The 18,988-nt window shown below is 48.4% G+C and overlaps 1 protein-coding gene across 1 annotated transcript; it reads left to right on the top strand.

Moving 5' to 3' along the window:
* Positions 1–747: 747 nt before the first annotated feature.
* On the top strand, positions 748–15,280 carry LGALS9 (galectin 9). The gene is made up of 7 exons (XM_090024887.1): positions 748–949; positions 10,608–10,649; positions 10,754–10,792; positions 11,374–11,409; positions 12,076–12,161; positions 13,428–13,590; positions 14,818–15,280. The coding sequence occupies exons 3-7, from the start codon at positions 10,787–10,789 to the stop codon at positions 14,965–14,967; spliced, it is 441 nt and encodes a 146-aa protein (XP_089881013.1). The 5' UTR covers positions 748–949; positions 10,608–10,649; positions 10,754–10,786; the 3' UTR covers positions 14,968–15,280.
* The last annotated feature ends 3,708 nt before the right edge of the window (positions 15,281–18,988 follow it).

Genomic DNA, 18,988 nt, shown 5'->3' with positions numbered 1-18,988 from the left:
CACCCTTGCACCTCACACGCGCACGCACCTGACACACGCATGCACGCACCCCCTCCCCACACATGCATGTACGCACCTCACACACACACGCACACACCCCCTCCCCACACATGCATGCATGCACCTCACACACGCGCACGCACCCCCTCCCCATGCACCTCACACGCGCACGCACCTGACACATGCATGCACGCACCCCCTCCCCACACATGCATGCACACACCTCACACACACGCACGCACCCCCTCCCCATGCACCTCACACGCGCACGCACCTGACACATGCATGCACGCACCCCCTCCCCACACATGCATGCACGCACCTCACACACACGCACGCACCCCCTCCCCACACATGGATGCACGCACCTCACACGCACGCGCACGCACCCCCTCCCCATGCACCTCACACGCGCACGCACCTGACACACGCATGCACGCAACCCCTCCCCACACATGCATGCACGCACCTCACACACACGCACGCACCCCCTCCCCATGCACCTCACACGCGCACGCACCTGACACACGCATGCACGCACCCCCTCCCCACACATGCATGCATGCACGCACCTCACACACACACGCACGCACCCCCTCCCCACGCACGCACGCACCTCACGCACGCACCCCCTCCCCACACATGCATGCACGCACCTCACACGCACGCACACAGGCAGGGCAGGGCAGGGCAGGGCGGTGCCGCGGGTGTATTGCCCCCCCGTTAGCCCCCCCCCGCACCTGAGGCGGAGACTGCAGTGCGCCTGCTCCGCGCTGGGGGGGGGTCGGGGGGGGGCCCCCGGGCCGAGCTCCCGTCGCCCCCCGCGGCCCCCGAGCCGGTCCGCGCGCCCCGCTGCTGCCGCAGGGAGGCCCCGCCCCCACCTGCGCGCGCGCCCGGCAGCCGCTCACCGCCCGAGAGCCCCTGCCGCGCGTATCCCTCCGCCGTGCAGGTGAGTGCCGCGGCACTCCGCGCTCCCTCCGCCGCTCGGCCTCGCCGCTCCCAGCTGCGCAGTGGGTGCAGCCAGGACAGCCTCGCGGGGCGCGGGCCCCTGCGGCGGGGCGCGGAGGCAGCGATTAGCGACCAGAAGGTGTATGTACCTCTGACTCTCTATCGGCATCTGTATCCATTTCGGTATCTCTATCCATATCTGTGGAGATGCATAGGTAGGTAGATATACGTGTCCGCGGGCTCCTGTCACAGGAAGCGCGACGTTTCACCTGCGAAGCATTCGTGGCTGAGTTTCTGTTTCTGTTCCCCTCAAACATCTGCACCGTGAATCTCTCTCTCTCTCTCTCTATCTCCATAGATACCGATAGAGATAGAGATATAAGACCCATATTTTTACCCCCCAAAATTGCTTTCATGCTGCCAGCTGCTACCGATCTAGAGATATAAGACATGTATTTTTACCCCCCCAAAAAACTTGCGTTCATGCTGCCAGCTGAGGTGTTAACTGGCGGCATTAGCCGTGGGGTTGGTGTTCAGCTTCAGACACGAACGCCCCTGCCCTCGCTTCCTTCAGTTCCTCTCTGCAGGCCGCTGCCCCGCTCGGGATGCAAGTCCTCTCTCCTACTGAATAGCAAGAGCGGGATTCAGAGCTTCGCACCCAAATTTCCCCCACCCCCTGAGCAGACCCTGCTGCTCGTTTCAGTGCGGCCATAAGGTCCTGGCCACCCCTGTTTTGCAGGAGGATCCCTGTCCTTGTGCAGTGGGAGAGGGCTGGGAAGTCACTTGCCTGGAAAGGCATCTGACAAGTGAAATGCCCAGGCAGGAGTTGAACTTTCTCCTTTGATGCAATTCTAATTCTGTCTCCCCGGATATTTTTCGAGCTCAGGACAGGCAAGGATTTACTGGGGCTGTGTCTTTTATTGTGTAGTCGGGACAAAATTCAACGAGGCTTCCAGTGCAAGGCGTTCTTCGGCCGGTCTCCGATCACAGGACGCCTGGCACAGTCTCGTGCAACGGCGGAAGGGAAAGGCTGAGAGAAACGCCGGGATGTTGTTGTAGTTGTGACGGTCCAGGAATTACGCGAGGAAAGGTTTTCTTGGGGTGATATCTTTTATCAGAGAGGATGCTGCTGTGGGTTAGTACTGCTAAAAGGGATCGGCGGGACGCAGAGCAGCCCTCAGTCCGTCATGGTACATTCATCCATGTAGCATACTGTTGTATCAGCGTGCGGGAGTAAGGTCCTGATCACCCCTCAGTTTTGCAGTGGGGAGCCCTGTCATTGTACAGCAGGAGAGGCAGAGGTGCAGGGCAAGGAAGTCGTTTGCCTGGAAAGGCATCCAGCAGACCAGAAGCTGATGCACAGACTGAACCCAAGTTTCCCATATCTTAGCGCTCTGCCCACCGTCTGCCCGGTGCCTGGAGCAGGACAATGATTGTTGTTACCTCTGTGATTTGAGTTCTAGACACCGATTACCTTGCCAGACAAGGGAGTCATGCCCTAAAGAAACTTGGCTGCCAATATTTAGCACGATTTCAGTTTGGCTTAAGAGGAACTCCTCCGGTTGAGGAACTGGAAAGCCAGGAGAGAGCGAATAGCCGCCCAAAGTCAAGAAAGCCTTTAGGGTGCAATGTCCTCGCCTTTGGCTCGAGGGTCTGTTTTTCCTTTGCTCCCCCAGAATCTCTGCTTTACTGACCCTATTCAGGGTGGCCTCCGTGATGGCATGAAGATTTACATCGCTGGAGTTGTTCATTCTTCAGGAAACAGGTGTGTGTGTTTGTACAGATCGAGGTGTCTGATTTGTGTTTAACATCAGCCGCAGCCAAGGGCACGTTCTGTAAGATCAACTCGATTGCCAAACGTTATGGGTTTGCGCCTGCTGAAGTTTCCTTCATTTCCAGAGCTGCTGTTCCAGCTTCATCTCAACAACTGTGTGGACAGATAAGCCTTGAATGCAAAGTTTGTGCACATCACTCATCTCAAAAAGGACACTGACCTTTTCATTACTGTGAGCTCGGAGGTCCTAATTTTAAAGTGTCTTGAGTTCTTGTATCAGGACAGGCTAGTCCAGATGCACGTGGCAGAATGGAGCTCCCAACCCTGGACCTGGATGGTTGGTCCCGTTGTGTTACATGCTCCTTCTCCGTATTGCCATTTAAAAGGCCCAAGATTTCTAATTAACCATGTAACTTAGGTACATAAGAGCCCGGTGGACAAATTCCCACCAAAGAACCTTTGGAGCTAGCAGCGGGGGAAGAAAAACAACCTGCTGATCAGCAGTTCCTGCAGTCGGCCTCACTTGTTGGCAGTTTTCTTTAGGCACCATGATAGCGGGGCCTTGAAAGAACAGGGTACTAGCTTCATGGACTAGTTTGAAAGGAGTTGCATGCTCCGCGATATCCGTAGCTTTCTACCAGTTTTCACATCAGTTGAGGTTCTGGCACGTAAAAGCAAGCCAGAAGTCATGATAGCTTTGCATTAGGCAAGTTGAATGTAATGCAGAGTAAGGAGAAAATAAAAGCAAACCCCACAACCCACTAATAACTATTAGGATTGACGTTTATTGTGTCATTGGTTGACTGTTTGGCCACCAAAGTTTAAAAGACCAAATTCTGCTCCGTATCTTCTCGTAACTGTACTACCCACAAGACCCAAATTGGCAGTCTCCTTTAATAGACCCAGAAAATGTTAGAAGAGTTTGTTTGTTGGCCAAGCTGTTGGGGTTAGGCTCTTGTGCTCTGCCCAACCATTATCCAGAAGACGGAGGCAAATTTGAACATCACAGTTCACTGAAGGAGATTGATGGATTTTAGATTTACAAACAACAAAGGCATGGTGCCCTTTCTGCGGATCATCTTCCATACAAAGCAGGAATACACACACTAGTTTGGCAATAGACTGCTCTAACTTTTATTGGAGCCTAATTTGCACAAAATGAACTTTTCCAACCCAGAGATCTTATAATTCCTTCAGCTCTTCTGTGAAATACGAATTTTCATTTCCACCTAGGAGAAATATTACAATCTTTGCATTCTCCACTTATTAGAAACTGATTTTTCAAGCTGCTTCTTATTAAGAGTAGTTCACTGTAAATCCACAGAGCTACCTGTGCAGGGAGAATATCTGCAGGATCGTGCCTGAAGTTTGGGGTGGGGGTGGGAGGGTCTGTATGTGTAGTTGCAGTTTTTATGTGGTATTAATCTTACAGCGCAAGAGTCTCTGTTGTTAAAACTAGAAATCTTAATGGGCCCAGCAGGGTTGTAACATACTGGGTGTACTGTTGACTTCAGATACTATTGGAAATTGTCCTAAATATAAAGGGCTGAATGTTGAAGAGGCCCAGAAGTAACTATTGGTAGGACTGCACCATTTGAAACACAGTGGACTTTTCAGATGGACAGAAATTCATTTGAACAGCCTTAATCATTTGTTCATTTTCAAGACTAGATTGGCATCATGAAATGACTTAATAGCTGGCTGCTTTAGCTTTTCCAGCAGGATTTGTGTTCAGTCGGGAGAAGTACATGAGTTAAGGCAGGAGTTGGTCCTTAACAGCAGCTGTTCTGCTTCCAGCTTAAAAACAAACCACAACACCTCATCTTAACCATGGTTTCATTTGCATCTTTTTCCCTCCACAAGTTTTATATAAACTTCCAGTGTGGAACTCCCCAGTCTCCTCAAGCAGATATTGCTTTGCATTTCAACCCATGCTTTGAAGAGACTGAGTATGTAGTTTGCAATTCTCTGGAAGGAGAGAACTGGGGAACAGAGGAGAGAAAGCATGAAATGCCTTTTGTGAAAGGTCAGCCCTTTAAGATTGAGATATGGGTCAAGAACAACTCATACATGGTAATTTTTGTTTTTACTGTTACGTTTTACAGGCAACTGTAGTTTAATGTTTGTACCCTTACTGAATAGAAAATGGGAGCAGAGGCCTTTTATTTTGTCATGTTAGGTTCTGACCCCAAAACACTTGGTGCCCATGTATGTTTTCATACATAAAGGTGCCTTCATGTCCAGTGACTTCCCTGAATCCATGCATATGTCACGTTAAGCACAGTTTAGTATTTATGAGATTAGGAATTTAAGGTATTTATACACATGCTCTGGGAGGTGGCTTTAATTAGAGCGGCTCCGCAAGCCACTCTAATTAAAGCACCCGGAGCGTCATGTGTTATCAACATCCTTGCACTGAAAAATGGTGGCGGGGCACTTTAAAGCTCATTCAAGCTTTAGCTAAAGTGCCCTCACCACCACTTTTCAGTGTAGGGATGCTAATACCCATGACGCTGGAGTAACTGTAGTTACTGCGCTCCAGCAGACTCAGTTAATGCGAGTCTGCTCTGACCCATTGTAATTGCAGCATGTCAGAGCAGCCTCAATGCACGCGTATTTAATTCCTTTGCATAAGCCAAGTTTATTCCGATTTCTTTTCTGTTTGTTAGTCAGGGCCTGAGCTACAGGAGATGGTGGTAGGTTTCTCCTTGCACCTTCCTCTGTATTAGAAGCTTAAGGAATCATTTATCTTGTTCTCTGGCTTTCTAACTTTGCATGCATGAAAAGGTCTGAAGGAAAGTTTTTAACTTGCGGCAGGTCACTGTAGAAGGAAAGCATTTTGTGGAGTACAAGCACAGGATTCCACTTTCCAGAGTGGACACCATTGCTGTGTGCGGATGTGTGGATGTGAAAGAAATCAGCATAAGTGCAAATTTTATGCTTTTCTAAGTGCCCACCATTGGTGAGACCGGTGGCATGAGTATCTGACAATTATGGAGCGTTCTTAGTTTCTCTGGCCTCATCCATGCTTTAAGGCTTTAAGTGGCAGAGCAGGTGCTCTGCACCTGCTGCACAGGGACCTAGTAGTGTTAACGTTAGGCTGGAAACTGAAGAAGCACCAGCACAGAATGGATGTATTCCCCCCGTCACTACCATGTTATACTGCAAGGCGAGGGTATAGGATATCGTGCTTGCTGGCACCTCCGGTTCTGGAACAAAGGAGCTGGCTCTAGACTGAGTGCCAGTGCACTCAAACTCAGGGCCTGTGAAGCAGGACTGCACCCTTCATTCTCAAGTCTATTGCTGTCAGTGTTGTTATAAGATAGATTTCATAGACATTAGGGCTGGAAGGGACCTCATCGAGTCCAGCCCCCTGCCCAAAGGGCAGGCAGTCAGCTGGGGTCATAGGATCTCAGCAAGATAAGCATCCGATTTACTCTTGAAGGTGTTCAATGTAGGTGCTTGAACCACCTCCGATGGCAGGCTGTTCCAGACCTTGGGGGCTCGGACAGTAAAGAAATTCTTCCTTATGTCCAGTCTGAAACGGTCTTGTGGTAGTTTATGACCGTTTGATCTCATCATCCCTTGGGGCGCTCTGGTGAACAAACGTTCCCCCAGATCCAGGTGGTCGCCCCGATAAACTTATAGGTGGCCATCGGATTGCCCCTGAGCCTGCGCTTTTCCAGGCTAAAGAGTCCCATGGCGCTCAGCCTGTCGTTGTATGGTCTGCTTTCCTGACCTCTGATCCTGTGCGTGGCTCTCCTCTGGACTCTCTCAAGCTTCTCCACGTCCTTTTTGAATTGTGGAGCCCAAAACTGGACGCAGTACTCCAGCTGCGGCCTCACCAAGGGGAGAATGACGTCCCGGGATTTGCTTGAGAGGCATCTGTGGATGCAAGCCAGCATTCTGGTTGCTTTACTAGCCGTGGCATCGCATTGCAGGCTCGTGTTCATCTTGTGGTCAATGATGACCCCCAAGTCTCTTTCTTCCGTAGTGCTAGCCAGCGTACCACTGCTGAGCCTGTAAGGATGCTGCAGGTTTTTCTTCCCAAGGTGGAGACCTTGCATTTTTCAGTGTTAAACACCAACAGGTTCTCATCCGCCCATTTGCTGAGCCTGTCCAGGTCAGCCTGGATTGCCTGCCTGTCTTCTGGGGTGGATGCTTTGCCCCAAAGTCTGGTGTCATTGGTGAACTTGGTCAGTCCACTTCTGACTCCAATATCCACATCATTAATGAAGATACTGAACAATATGGGTCCAAGGACAGAGCCTTGGGGGACCCCACTAGTCACGGGACACCATGATGAGTGGATACCATCAATTATTACCCTCTGGGTCTGACCACGGAGTCAGTTTCCCAGCCAGTGGATCATGGTGGACCCAAGGCCACAACTGTCCAGTTTCGCCAAGAGGTGATCATGGGATACCAGATTGAAGGCTTTTTTTAAGTCAAGATGTATGACATCAATCTCTTCTCCCTTGTCCAGGTGATAGGTCACCTGGTTGTAAAAGGAATTGAGATTGGTCGAGCAAGACCTACCTGCAACAAACCCGTGCTGGCTATCCCTCAGGATGTTGATGTCGGCCAGTCCATGACGTCAGCATCTGTAATAGATAGAAAGAGAGAGGAGGAGAAAGGAGCCAGTACCTAGACTAGCTTGGGTTTTGATTTCATTGAAGTCAGCGGCCCACTGCTCAGTATAAACAGAAGTTAGTGTCGATCCCAATTCCTTGCACATCCGTCCTGGGCCAGGTTCCTGTGCAGCAAGTTAAGAGTGCCCATGTTGCAGGACATGCTGTCTTTCAGACCAGACTTAAACCAGACTTCGGACCATTTCTGAGTGTTACAGATTCAATGGCTCTTTCTGCAAGAGGGAGTGGCATGAAGATGGAGATACTGAAGAACAAGAGGCATCAACATAAGAAAGCCCATAAACCACATGTTAAGGGCACTTCTTGAACTGGGGGCTTTCCTAGCCTGGAGCTGCAATAAAGACCATACCCTAAATCATAGCGGGTGGTACTGTCCCAGTCCTTGCGTATGCCTATTGCAGCAAGGCAGCTCATGGAACAAGGCACTTAGTTTGAGTTAGGGTCAGAGATGATCTGCTCTCAGATGATTTGCTTAGGGTCACACAACATATTCATGGAAGAGCCAGGACTAGGACCCAGACCACTTCTCTGGTATTAGATCTTGCTACTTCCACAGGGTTATTTGTTAGCCCAGGGGTTTTCAACCTTTTTGGATCAGTGTACCCCCTGTGGCTGGACGCAGAGTGGGCTGGGGGGTGGCACGCAGCTGAACTCAGAGCAGCGGCAGGTACCGCATGCAAGCTTCCCCTGCGTCCGGCTGGGTGGGTGGCAGCTGCGCGGCAGCGTGGGATGTTGCATGGTGGCACTCCATCCCTGTCCCCTGCACGTACCCTCTTGGGCTTTTTCAAGTACCCCAGTTGACACCCCGTGTTAGCTAATAAGCTTGTTAATTCAGCTTCTTGGACTAATTTTCTTCCTCCCATCCTCATTTCATGTAAAATTATTGGATTCCTCTACCAGCTGACCTAATGTTTAATTTCGTTTCTTTTTTCTACTTTACCATTCTAAGAAAATGAAAAAATGGAATATAGCGAAGTAGGGCTGGAAGGGACCTCCGGCAGTCGCATCTAGTCCAACCCTCTGCTCAAAGCAGGTCATCCCTGTCTGAACCATCCTAGGCAAGGGTTTATCTAATCCAGCCTTAAACACTTCGTGAACAACCCTCACACCCAACTACCAGTACCCTAACTTGCCACAGGTGAAGCATGGGGACGAGGATACTGTTGATGTCTTGTGTCAGCAGGTGCAATGTGTCCTGCAGCTCTCCCTGAGAGCTGTTACCCGCTTCCTTTATGCTCTCCTGCCACATCTCGATGCAAAACAAATAGAGGGGAAGCCAAGAGTTGCCAAAAAAAATGGGAAACAGAGCTTTGTCAACAGGGAGTGTGCCCGTTTCACAGGGCTCCACTTGCCCTACACCCTGTCCTCACCACACCAGCTGGCTAGACCTATGATTTTTCAAGTATGCCTGAGTCCCTTGACAGATGGCTTTACTCGATTGCTCAACACTTACTTAGACCTTTCCAGTTCACGAGTTTCTCAGGCCTCAATTAATCCTTATTTACACCCCATTAATTTATATGCATGCCTTTGATCAAAGGGGACCTTATTTATGGCTACTCGCTCCAAGACTCCAGCATCAATCGCTTAGTCCTTGTACTTCCTTGATTGATGGATTTTTCCATCAATCAATCCTTATTTATACATCATCAGTTACATATTCACTGTCCTCAGACTTAACAAATCAGTGAGCCTCCCCTCTTGGTACCCTCCAGCTGGCCCTGCCATTGGCAGCCTGTTGGCTCCCCGGAGTCTCCACCGCCGCGGTCTCCGCAGCCACTCCCTGCAAAAAAAGGCTTATCCCACATCCCAATCCCAGCACAAGTGGGTAGAGCAGTCAACTCTTTTCCACCCATTACTCTTGCCAGCTTCCACTCCGACTGCCTGAGGCTCATCCCTGGGCCAGGACCCAGGTTCATCATGCTCCTGGACTTTCTCTGTGCCTCCGCACAGAAATATACTGCTCTCCTCCAGGAGACCATGCACCTCACTCTCCAGGGGTGTTGTGACTCAGCCCTCTTTCTTTTGGGCTTGCTGGGACTCCCAGGGGCCAATCAACCACGATTCCCCAGCCACTTGTGTGAGAGGAATGAAGGCAAGAAGGGGTTAAAGAAAGGTTTACTTTACTAAAGTAGGGGCTAGAGCAGCCTGCATTGCCACTGGAGCAACCTCAGAAAGGAAGTGAGGGATGCCCTGCCCCTTTTTCAAGACGCAGTTCACATGCATATAAGAAACGGGGTCCGCAGCTAAAAGGGGTCAAGAGTAGCAGTTCAAAAGGGAAAGAAAAAGAGAGAGACGGAGGAAGCCAGAAGCTCAGTGGATCCAGGTGCAGTGGAGGAGCTAGACTCGGAGCCCCGAGGGAGGCAGAGCAGAAACCTCCTGAGGTCCCACAGATCTGGTGAGAGCTCTGGAGTAGGATCAGGAGGGGGGGTGCAGAGTTAATACAAGAGCACTAAAGCCTGTTATGAGATCCAGAAGCTAGAACAAAGCTGACAAGTCATGTCTATTTCTACCCCTTGCAGAAGAACGTAGAGCAGGACTTGTTCCATTGTCCTAGGATTCCCGGCGACTTGTAGCAGAAAGGCTGTCCGGGCACACCGTGCATAATAACAGTAGGCTGCCAAAAGGGAACCTAGAAAATAGAGGTGCCCTGATGCATCGTATTGGCACAGATAAAAAGAAAACTGACATTATTGGCAGTCGGCTTTTTGAGGCTGATGTGGCTGATAATTTCGCTAATAAATGCTGCATGCATGCGCACAGCACACAGGCGGCCAGGAGTGCAGCCCGACAGCGTGGAGAGCAGCATCTGGCTGGTAAGTCTGTTGTGGTGAAAGGGGCATGGGGGGGGGCACTGCCCCACGCCCCCTGGACCAGCTGCTCAAAGCTCAGTCCCACGTCCTGCCCCAGCCCCAAACCCCACTCCCCACCTCACCACAGAAACCTCGATCTGCACCCCCCATGCCCCTTCCCTCCCCCCTCAGCAGACTTACCAGCCAGACGCTGTTCTCCAGGCTGCTGGGCGACATATCTTCCATCAGATTGGTATCAGTCGATATGGCTCGTTAAAAGTTGACCATCAGTATTGGCACACCCTTAACTAGAAAAGAGTCAGTGTCTGAGCACCCTGCATGATTTTCCATGGCAGAAGTGCAGAGATTCACTTTTCCTGTGTTGCTGCTGCCTCCTAGTGAGTACTTTTTTAATCACCAAGATTATCTTTTGCTTTTCAGTACAGTGCTCCTCTACTTCTGCAGCAAGCCCCTGGACTGGGAGTGAGTAAAAGTGATGCCAAATTCATTTGATTTTATTGGGGGAAGTTTTCCTCCTCCCACACCCTTTTGATACCGTGGGCCAAGTTGTGTTTTTTGTTTTTCAGCTCAGTGGAGCTCTTTCCACTCCGGCGTCCTACATGAGTGTAAGTTGTGAATCCATTCGCACTTGGTGAAAGAATTCCCCCACTGTGTAGTTGTCTGTATACAACTGAGCCAGGTTGCAGTTTTAGTGGAAACTCTGTTAGTTCTAGCTGCTTGAAGCATTGATCCAGATTTTACCCCTCTCAGAATAACTTCTGGATACACCCCCAGAAGTTTGCCAGCACCTTGTGCTTCAACAGTAGTTGAATTAGCCTTGAAAAATGCAGACTTCTATGAATGGTCAACATCTGGCAAGGCTGCGTTATCCAACTGTGCAGTTTCTGCAGCCTGAGAGTAAAGTTTCCAAAGAGATAGCTCAGAACAGGACTTGTCCTGTGATTATTTTGGACAGATACAGAGCTTTTCAGCTGTTTTTTCAAAGGGAATCTAGAGCAGCGCTGTATTACTGGAACTTCCTCCCTTCCCAGTCTAAATCAATATATGCATAGCAGAGTTTTTGACAAATACATATGGCTAAAAACTTCATAATGATATTTGTGAGCCCACTTTTGTTGTCGTTTGGCAGCTGAGATGCACTTTGATATTTACATAACTCATCTTTTTCCTTTCCCTTTATCTGTAGTCTAGCGCTGCCTTTGGTTGGCACCCACGGGATGACGTAAGTCTTTGCATCTTAGTTTTGCTGTGAATGTTCTTGCGGTGAGAATATTTTAAGCTCTGAAAGGCCAGAACAAGAATTCCAGATCAAGACATGAGCTCTAGAGAGCCCGTAGATAGGGAATCATGAGGAGTGGCTTCTCTTCATCAAGACATTGGCGAAAAATACTGCCCACCATGCTGTCTGGCTGTTGAGCGGTTATTTTAGAAGCCAGTGGTTTTCCTATGGGACTTGTTCTGTAGTTCACTGGCAAGCCTGCCTGCAAGTGTCGAGGCTCCTTTTAGAAAGAAAGAGTTTAGGGGGCTGCGTTTCTGCACAGGAGTATCAGCAGTGTGCGCAGTACCACTCAGTGGCGTGGAGCAAGGCTCATTCCCATCAGGATATGAGCATTAACATCACTGACACTGCAATATTGATATATTCAGTAGTGCTTACTCTAGAGTGCAGGGCAGCGATCACTGCCATTGCAAGGCTCTGTGTGCTCTCTACAGGTGAGAGGCTCAAGAGCATTAAGTAACAGATCTAAAACATCAGGGTGCTTTCCAGGGTCTGCTGGAGTTCATCTGCAATCTTTTAGCTAAGCGGGGTCCCCACTGGGAAAAGCAAGAGGCGAATGTGCCCTCAGTGCCGTCTAAAACCAGCTTTCTTCTTTCCTCTCCCTACCAGCAGACTGTGTGTGAGCCCATTACTGGAGGACTCTGTCCCCGCAAGTCCATCACGATCAGTGGGAAAGTTCTTTCCAACAGCGACAGGTAAAGCAGCGGGGACAGGAAGGGGCCTGAAGGCTGCGCTGCAGCTAGATTTCGATTTTGTGAGGCTCTGCAGAAGTGACAGATTGTCAGCCAAAGGTTTTCTCTCCACCAGCATTAAGTCATAGGTCTGTTTTCAAAGCTCTCTGCCCTGATGCTGCAGCCTGCAGGTCCTCTGACAAGCGCATAGCTCCAGTTGACTCGACTGCACAGATTCCATTTGAATCTGTTTCTTCCGGTGTTCCTCAGAGGCTGGTGCAACATTTCTTCCTGTCCACAGCACCCAAAAACATAGCCTAATTGTCTGATATGCAGTAATCTGGGGACCTGAACCAGCATCAGTGGGCCGCACTGGAAATCTTCCTGTTAAACTCACTGAGAATCAATGTAGGTGCCTCAGCATTCACTGCAAGCCATATTGCATCTTTAGGAGCAGGTTTGTGCCTTTTGCTTGCAGTCTGCAGTGTTTTGACCCTGACTCCACAAGTATTACCCAGGGTATTCCACTCATTTCAGCGCGACTCAGAGTGATGGTTGGGGTCTGTCAGCCTGGAACCAGGGCATTTGCCCAAGCATTTTGCTGAGCGCTGCTGTAATCATCTAGGCATTCAATGTGTACAACTGCAGACGGTTACATGCTGCAGACAGGAAGAAAATAAGGCAAAGCTGCCTTGGGGAACTCAGTGAAGGAAGTGACATTGCAGCAGGTGATTTCATTCTTGGAATGCTACACTGGAACCAGAGAGCTGTGGGTTGCAAAGGGCACCACAGCACTGTTGTGTCATATAGAGAAGCGCTGTGCACATATAGGCAAAATTGTACCCACTTTATGGAACGAAAGCTAAGCTCCATTATGTATAAACACAGAACAAGAGGTGATCGCTTTTAAGCTCAGGCAGTTTTGAAGGACCGAGTCTTTGGACAGGTTTCAGACAAGTGCTTATTGTATTTTGCACCAGAAATGAATTGCAGGCAAAAAAGGGCAGCTAGCAGATATCTGACTGATTTGTAGTCGCACACAGGTAATCACAACCTCGGTGGAAGCCTGTGGCTCCCACCTATAAAACAAAAGGGAGCTTCAGCAGCTCAGCGCAGCACAGTAGTTGAGGGGGCTAACCAGGCCAGCAGCAAGTGGTAGCTACAAGATTAGGGCCTGCCTAATTCTATACTTTTCTAAAACATTACAATGCCTCAGTCTGAACGGTGGACATTTTGGTGTAGTTGGGGTCTGATGCATGCAGTTCATCTCACTGGGATTTGTGTGCTTAGGTTCAACATTAACCTGAAGTCCGGCAATGACATTGCATTCCATCTGAATCCAAGGTTTGATGAGAACGTCATTGTTCGAAACTCATTTCTGAATCAGACCTGGGGGACGGAGGAGCGTGATATGCCAGGCAAAATGCCACTCGCACGGGGACAGGACTTCACTGTAAGCAGATCCCTTTTAAAACATGCCACCCATTACACCCTCGGAGAGCAATGATGACCTGTTGGCCTGTCAGTCCTTTGTTAGCACTTTTTCATGTCCTTGCGCAAAGGTATTTAGCCAAATTCACAGATTCATTAGCATCTGACAGGACCCATGAATGCTTCTGTTATGGCCTCGAACTTGCAACCTTTGGGCTATTAAAGAGGCACTGTAACTTATGCCCCCTCCATCCCAGACCCGACTCAGTGAGCAACAGCTCCAGAGCCATCTGTCACATACTGGTGCTCAGCTCAACCCCATGAGAAGCTAGTCAGCGTTGCTCCCCCAGCTTACAGAGGGGGAGAAAACCAAGATAGCAATGGGGTTTCCCTGGGCCTGTCTACATGCATGCTCAAGTACGCAGTAGCCTATTTAACTATGCATTAAAACAGCACATAAAAATCCATGCAGTGATGCTAATGCACATTAAAATAGGCTACCGTGCATTAATCATCACTTTAAAAATGTGTGCTTTCAGTACTGCACATTAGGGCAGCCTAATATGCATTCATTTAGTACCTCACACTGGAGGTACTAAGCGTAATGCACATTAGGAAAAGTGCATTAATGCGTGTGTAGACACACACCCTTATACCTACACAACCCAAAAGGGAGCAAGAACTAAGACGCTTGAGCCTGTGACCCTAGACCAGTGCACAGTTTCTCCGGTCACATTGCCTCTTACCTCTGAAAGAGTAACAGGTGAATCCAAGGCCCTGGACCCAGCCCCTTTTTAGCCAGCCCTGGCCCCTGTTCCTAGTGGGACAGAAACCAACTCAGTGCTGTTGATCCAATGAATATTAAATGCTGAGAGCCAGAGTGCAGGATCTCCTCCATCCGGGGATGCAGCCATCTCATTGAGCCACCGGGCTTCTACCTCTCTCCTCAGTGCCCAGCAGGCTAGCTGCAGTGCCGAACTAGTGACCTGGTGGTTGAAGCGCTCTGCTGGGAAGTGGGGAAACAAGGATTTAAATCCTCCCTGGTGAGAAGGGGATAGAAATAGAAGCTCCTTACAAATGCCAAGAATTGCAGCCATGGAGTTGCCCCCTCAGGCCTATGAAGATGAAACAGGATTTAGCTTTAGTTCCTCCTCGTTTGCATCTTTTAGAGCTTACTACAAATGCTTGTAGAATCTACTACAAATGTTGCTTTGTAACATTTCTTCACCGCACCCTCCCTTCTTTACAGATTCGGATTTTATGTCAAGATCATTGCTTCAAGGTGGCTGTGAATGAGCAAGACCAGTTTGAGTATCAGCATCGTGTTCAAAACTTGCAGCAGATTGACAAACTGGAAATTACAGGCTTGGGCCCAAGCGTGAAGTTTACAGTGGAGTAAACTGTGAGCTTCTCCTTGCCTCCTACAATGAGCAAAGTCAGCTGTTTGCCTTCTACAGTGTCATAGGCTACAGAATTTACCAGGTCATATGTTACAAAAATGTAATCAAGTAGATCTCTCTAGTACAAAAGGCTTTGGCAAATGTTACCAACCAACTGATTTTCTTCGCATTTTTTAATATCAACTTGTATTTTGCCCTATTTGGTTATGGGAACTTTCCTTCTGTTCAGAAAGGATTGGTAATTTTAAGCTTTTTACTATATTCTATTTTCCTTAACTTTGTTTGCAAATTATAACTTTTTCATTAAACTTGTTAATATAAAAAAAATCAGGGAGCATGGTGGTTTCCTTTGAAGCAGTTAATAAAAAGCTTCCTTTCCCTCTTACCGATGAGCATTCTTTTCCTGCTGGATGCATATTTAGAAACACTCCAGGCACATCTACATGAGACGCCTTAATATACGGTGGACTGTTCTGTGTCTTAGCATGTCATGGCAAATACCACGCTAATGCACAGTAGAATTAGTCTACTGTGTATTAAGCATCACAAAAAAAAAAATGTTCACCTCTGCTATTATGCATTAGTGCAGGTACTGTGCCTTCATCTAGTACTTCATATTAGAGGGTGTTTACGCACGTGCTGGGGTGGGGGGATGCGCTCTTTAATTACAGCGGCTTCAAGAGCCACTCTAATTAAAACACCCAGAGCATCTTGTGTATCAGCATCCTGGCATTTTGTAATAGCAGTGGGAATGCTTTAGTTAAAGCTCATTTGACGAGCGTTAGATAAAGTGCCCATACTGCCATTATGATGTGCAGGGATGCTGATACACAGATGCAGGAGGCTGCTGGAGCATGGCAATTGAATAGCTAAGTCTGCTGTGATGTGCTGGGACTACAGCATGTTGGAATAGCCTCTCTGCTCATGTATAGGCACCTGTAGGTACTAAAATAAATACAGTAGCAAAGGTGCATTTAATGAATGTGTAAACAAGCCTTCTGTAACTCCCCACAGAAATGCAAAGGCACTATTAGCAGATCAGCACTGAGCTTTGTTATTCTCTTACCTTCACATTTGAGAAGCCAGAAAGAACTGTGAACTACACACCAATTCCCTGAATAACAGGGTCATTCTAGTTGTACCTCTTGTTTCCTACCTGCAACTCCACCACTTTTTCAATGACACAGAGTATAACTACTGAAATCAAGCTACTCTTGATGCAAAGTGGTAGTCGAGAGGAGCTGATGGTCCCTTCTGGCCTTATGCTCTATTATTAGTTGTGCTTACCAGCTGCCTAGCATAGCCACGATCAGCATCAGCCTTCCCACACCTTTCCAGCTACAGATAAAATCCAGGTTCGTTCAGACATTGCATTCTCCACAGTTACCAGGTACAAAGCAATCTCTGCACCATTTGAACACCATAGCACTGTGCCATGTGGTCAGACACAAAAACAATTCCTCTCAAGCCACACAGCTTTCTGCCTCTGATCTTAACAAACAAGGAAACTATTTCACCCAGCTCAGCTTGCCATGATCTCCTGCTTGAGAAAAGGCTCAGTGTGCTCCCCTTTTCCCTAGTATCTAGATCAAACTGCACAAAGCTCCTTCCCTTCCACTGTCCTGCATTAGAGCAGCAGTTTAGCCATTGAGTTTTGCAGAGGCCAGTTATCCCTCATTAGGCCTGATTAGCACTGGCCTAAGGAGTAACAACTGGGCCTGTCCATGCTCTTCTGAAAGGGCACTAGCCTGCTTACAACACCCAAAGGGTCACAGGTCTGTCTAGCTTCAAGTTTCTATGGTTAAGGCACCCGAATTCCTACAGCCAGGGGCATGCAAGGCAGCGATGTACTTGGCATCTCAGCCATGTGCCACTGCTTTCACCTAAAGGGCCAGGTGTCCATTTCCAGCTGTCAGCAGAGGGCAGCACTTCAGCATGGTTCCCGCACCCCAGCCTTCACAGCAGAATAATAAAATGATCTCCTCCCCACACAAGCATCCGCGGCACTTTCGGGGTATTGGGGTACAAGCATACATCAAACTGTTTGTAAACAGCTAGCAGCCTGGCCCCTGCAAAGCTTCTGATGAAAAAACTAAGAAATATTAATGAGGTTTTACTACCATTTTCTGACAAATCCTATTCATAAGTCCAGTTCTTACAGTGTTGAGGGCCGAGTAGACTTAATGTTACAGCTTTCCCACCCCATCCCCCTTCTTATCTGTCCCAGTTCCTACTGATACTTATTCAGATTATCCTAGCACCAAGAAGCCCCATCATACCAGGGACAAAGAGAGGAAAAAGCGGGCCCTACTGTAAAGAGCTGACGGTCTGAGGCTCAGATAGGAGCTGACAGGTAGACAGAGATGGAGAGCACAAGGAAATAATGACTATGACCACGTTGTGGACACAGCAAAGTACTGTAGACATGCCCCAGGTATCTTGAAGCAAGCTGGTATGAGTCCAGGGGGGAAATCTAGCTGTCAGCATGGCTCTTTGTGCTAGTTTCTCCTGCTTCTCCATGTGTTTTGCAGCTGCAAGGGGTTGTGCTGCTGCAGATAGACTGTGACTGGTTCACAGGTTACCTAATTTAAAGTTGTGAATCCCCCTGCTGTGACACAAGGGAAACTCATCCCCATTTCAGAAGTGAGGAAATGAGGCACAGGTGAAATTAAGTGACTTGCCAAGGCCACACAGGAAGCCTGTATTGGAGTTGGTCCTTAGGGAAGGGTGCAGCGCTGTAACTAGTTGTTCCTTCCTGTACGGTTCCAAGTAGAGGAAGAAGAATATTCCAAGAAGAATAACTGCAAGAGGGTTGATACAAAGGGCAACACACGTGGAAGTGTGAGAGGGCAAATACTGGGCAAGATTTTCGAAAGTGAGTAGTGGTTTGTAAGTGTCTCAGTTCTCAGGGCCTAATGTCTAGGGTATTATTCTAAATACTGGGCTCCATCAAGGGAACTCAGTCTGGGCACCCCAAACCATGCACCATTTTCTGGAAACTGGCCTCAAATTTTAATAAAGGCCTGGATCAATAAGGTACTTAAAACATCTTTGTTAACATGTAGCTAGTGAATACAGCTCTTGATCTTAATAGGAACATGCGCATAATTAAACTTATGCATGAGCTAAGTACTTTCCTCAGTTGGGGCCATAATAAGCACGCTAGTAAGTGCAAAGTACAATGATACAGTTAGCTGTGAGATCATGTTTCATGCTTCAGAAGAAATGCACCCACCTGGCAGCTGCCTTAATGTTGGCTTTTATCTTGGACTATAATAAGTACCTAGCGACCTTCACATCCACATTATCTTTTGCATTTACAACTGTATAAGAAGCAATTAAACCCTCTTCCAGTTTATGGGAAGTTCCTGGCATGGTAGCACTAAGATGAAAAAGTTACACAATAAAAAATTGCCCAAACTACTCCGAATGTAGCCCTGAAAACTTATGCAATTTCTTTACTGGAACAGAAACATTTGCAGCTCTTAATCTGACCTGTCAGTGGCACAGGAGGGAGCAGTTGTTCCCCGTTTTCCTAAGGGGGGGCCTTCCGTGATCTCTCATGCCTTCAGGATGTAGAGTGTTATTCCAGTGCCACATCCTGCATCCAGGCTGGAGGAAACTCCCGAAGAACTACATCACAGAACTGGCCTAGGGATTATACCATCGTAAGTGAGGAGTATTGCTCTCTATTTTAGAATCACTGAAGTCTATATGTTATAGAAAGCAAATCAAGGATTATGAAATATGTTATTGTGAAAGGGGATTAACGCTGACCTAGAGAAAACCTTACAGCAAGAGGATGCTGAGAGAATTCCTGTCCGCCTCCTCAAGTACACAGAGGCAGGGGGGCTGGGTTGTGGCTACTCTCCATAATATTTCCCTCCGGAGGACAAAGGGTCCTGGAGCTCAGTGGTATAGGACTGAATGCTTTTTTCCCCCCTCGCCCCCACCTGACTTGGGTGAAGTCCAGGGGTCACCAAAAGTAGAATTTGGCTTCCTAGGGAGCGTGCAGTTGAT

The sequence above is a fragment of the Crocodylus siamensis genome, chromosome 13 (genome assembly GCF_052110815.1).
Source record: "Crocodylus siamensis isolate JL-2025a chromosome 13, ASM5211081v1, whole genome shotgun sequence".
NCBI lineage: Eukaryota > Metazoa > Chordata > Crocodylia > Crocodylidae > Crocodylus > Crocodylus siamensis.
Note: the sequence above shows the minus strand (reverse complement) of the source record. Positions and strands in the feature narration are given on the sequence as shown.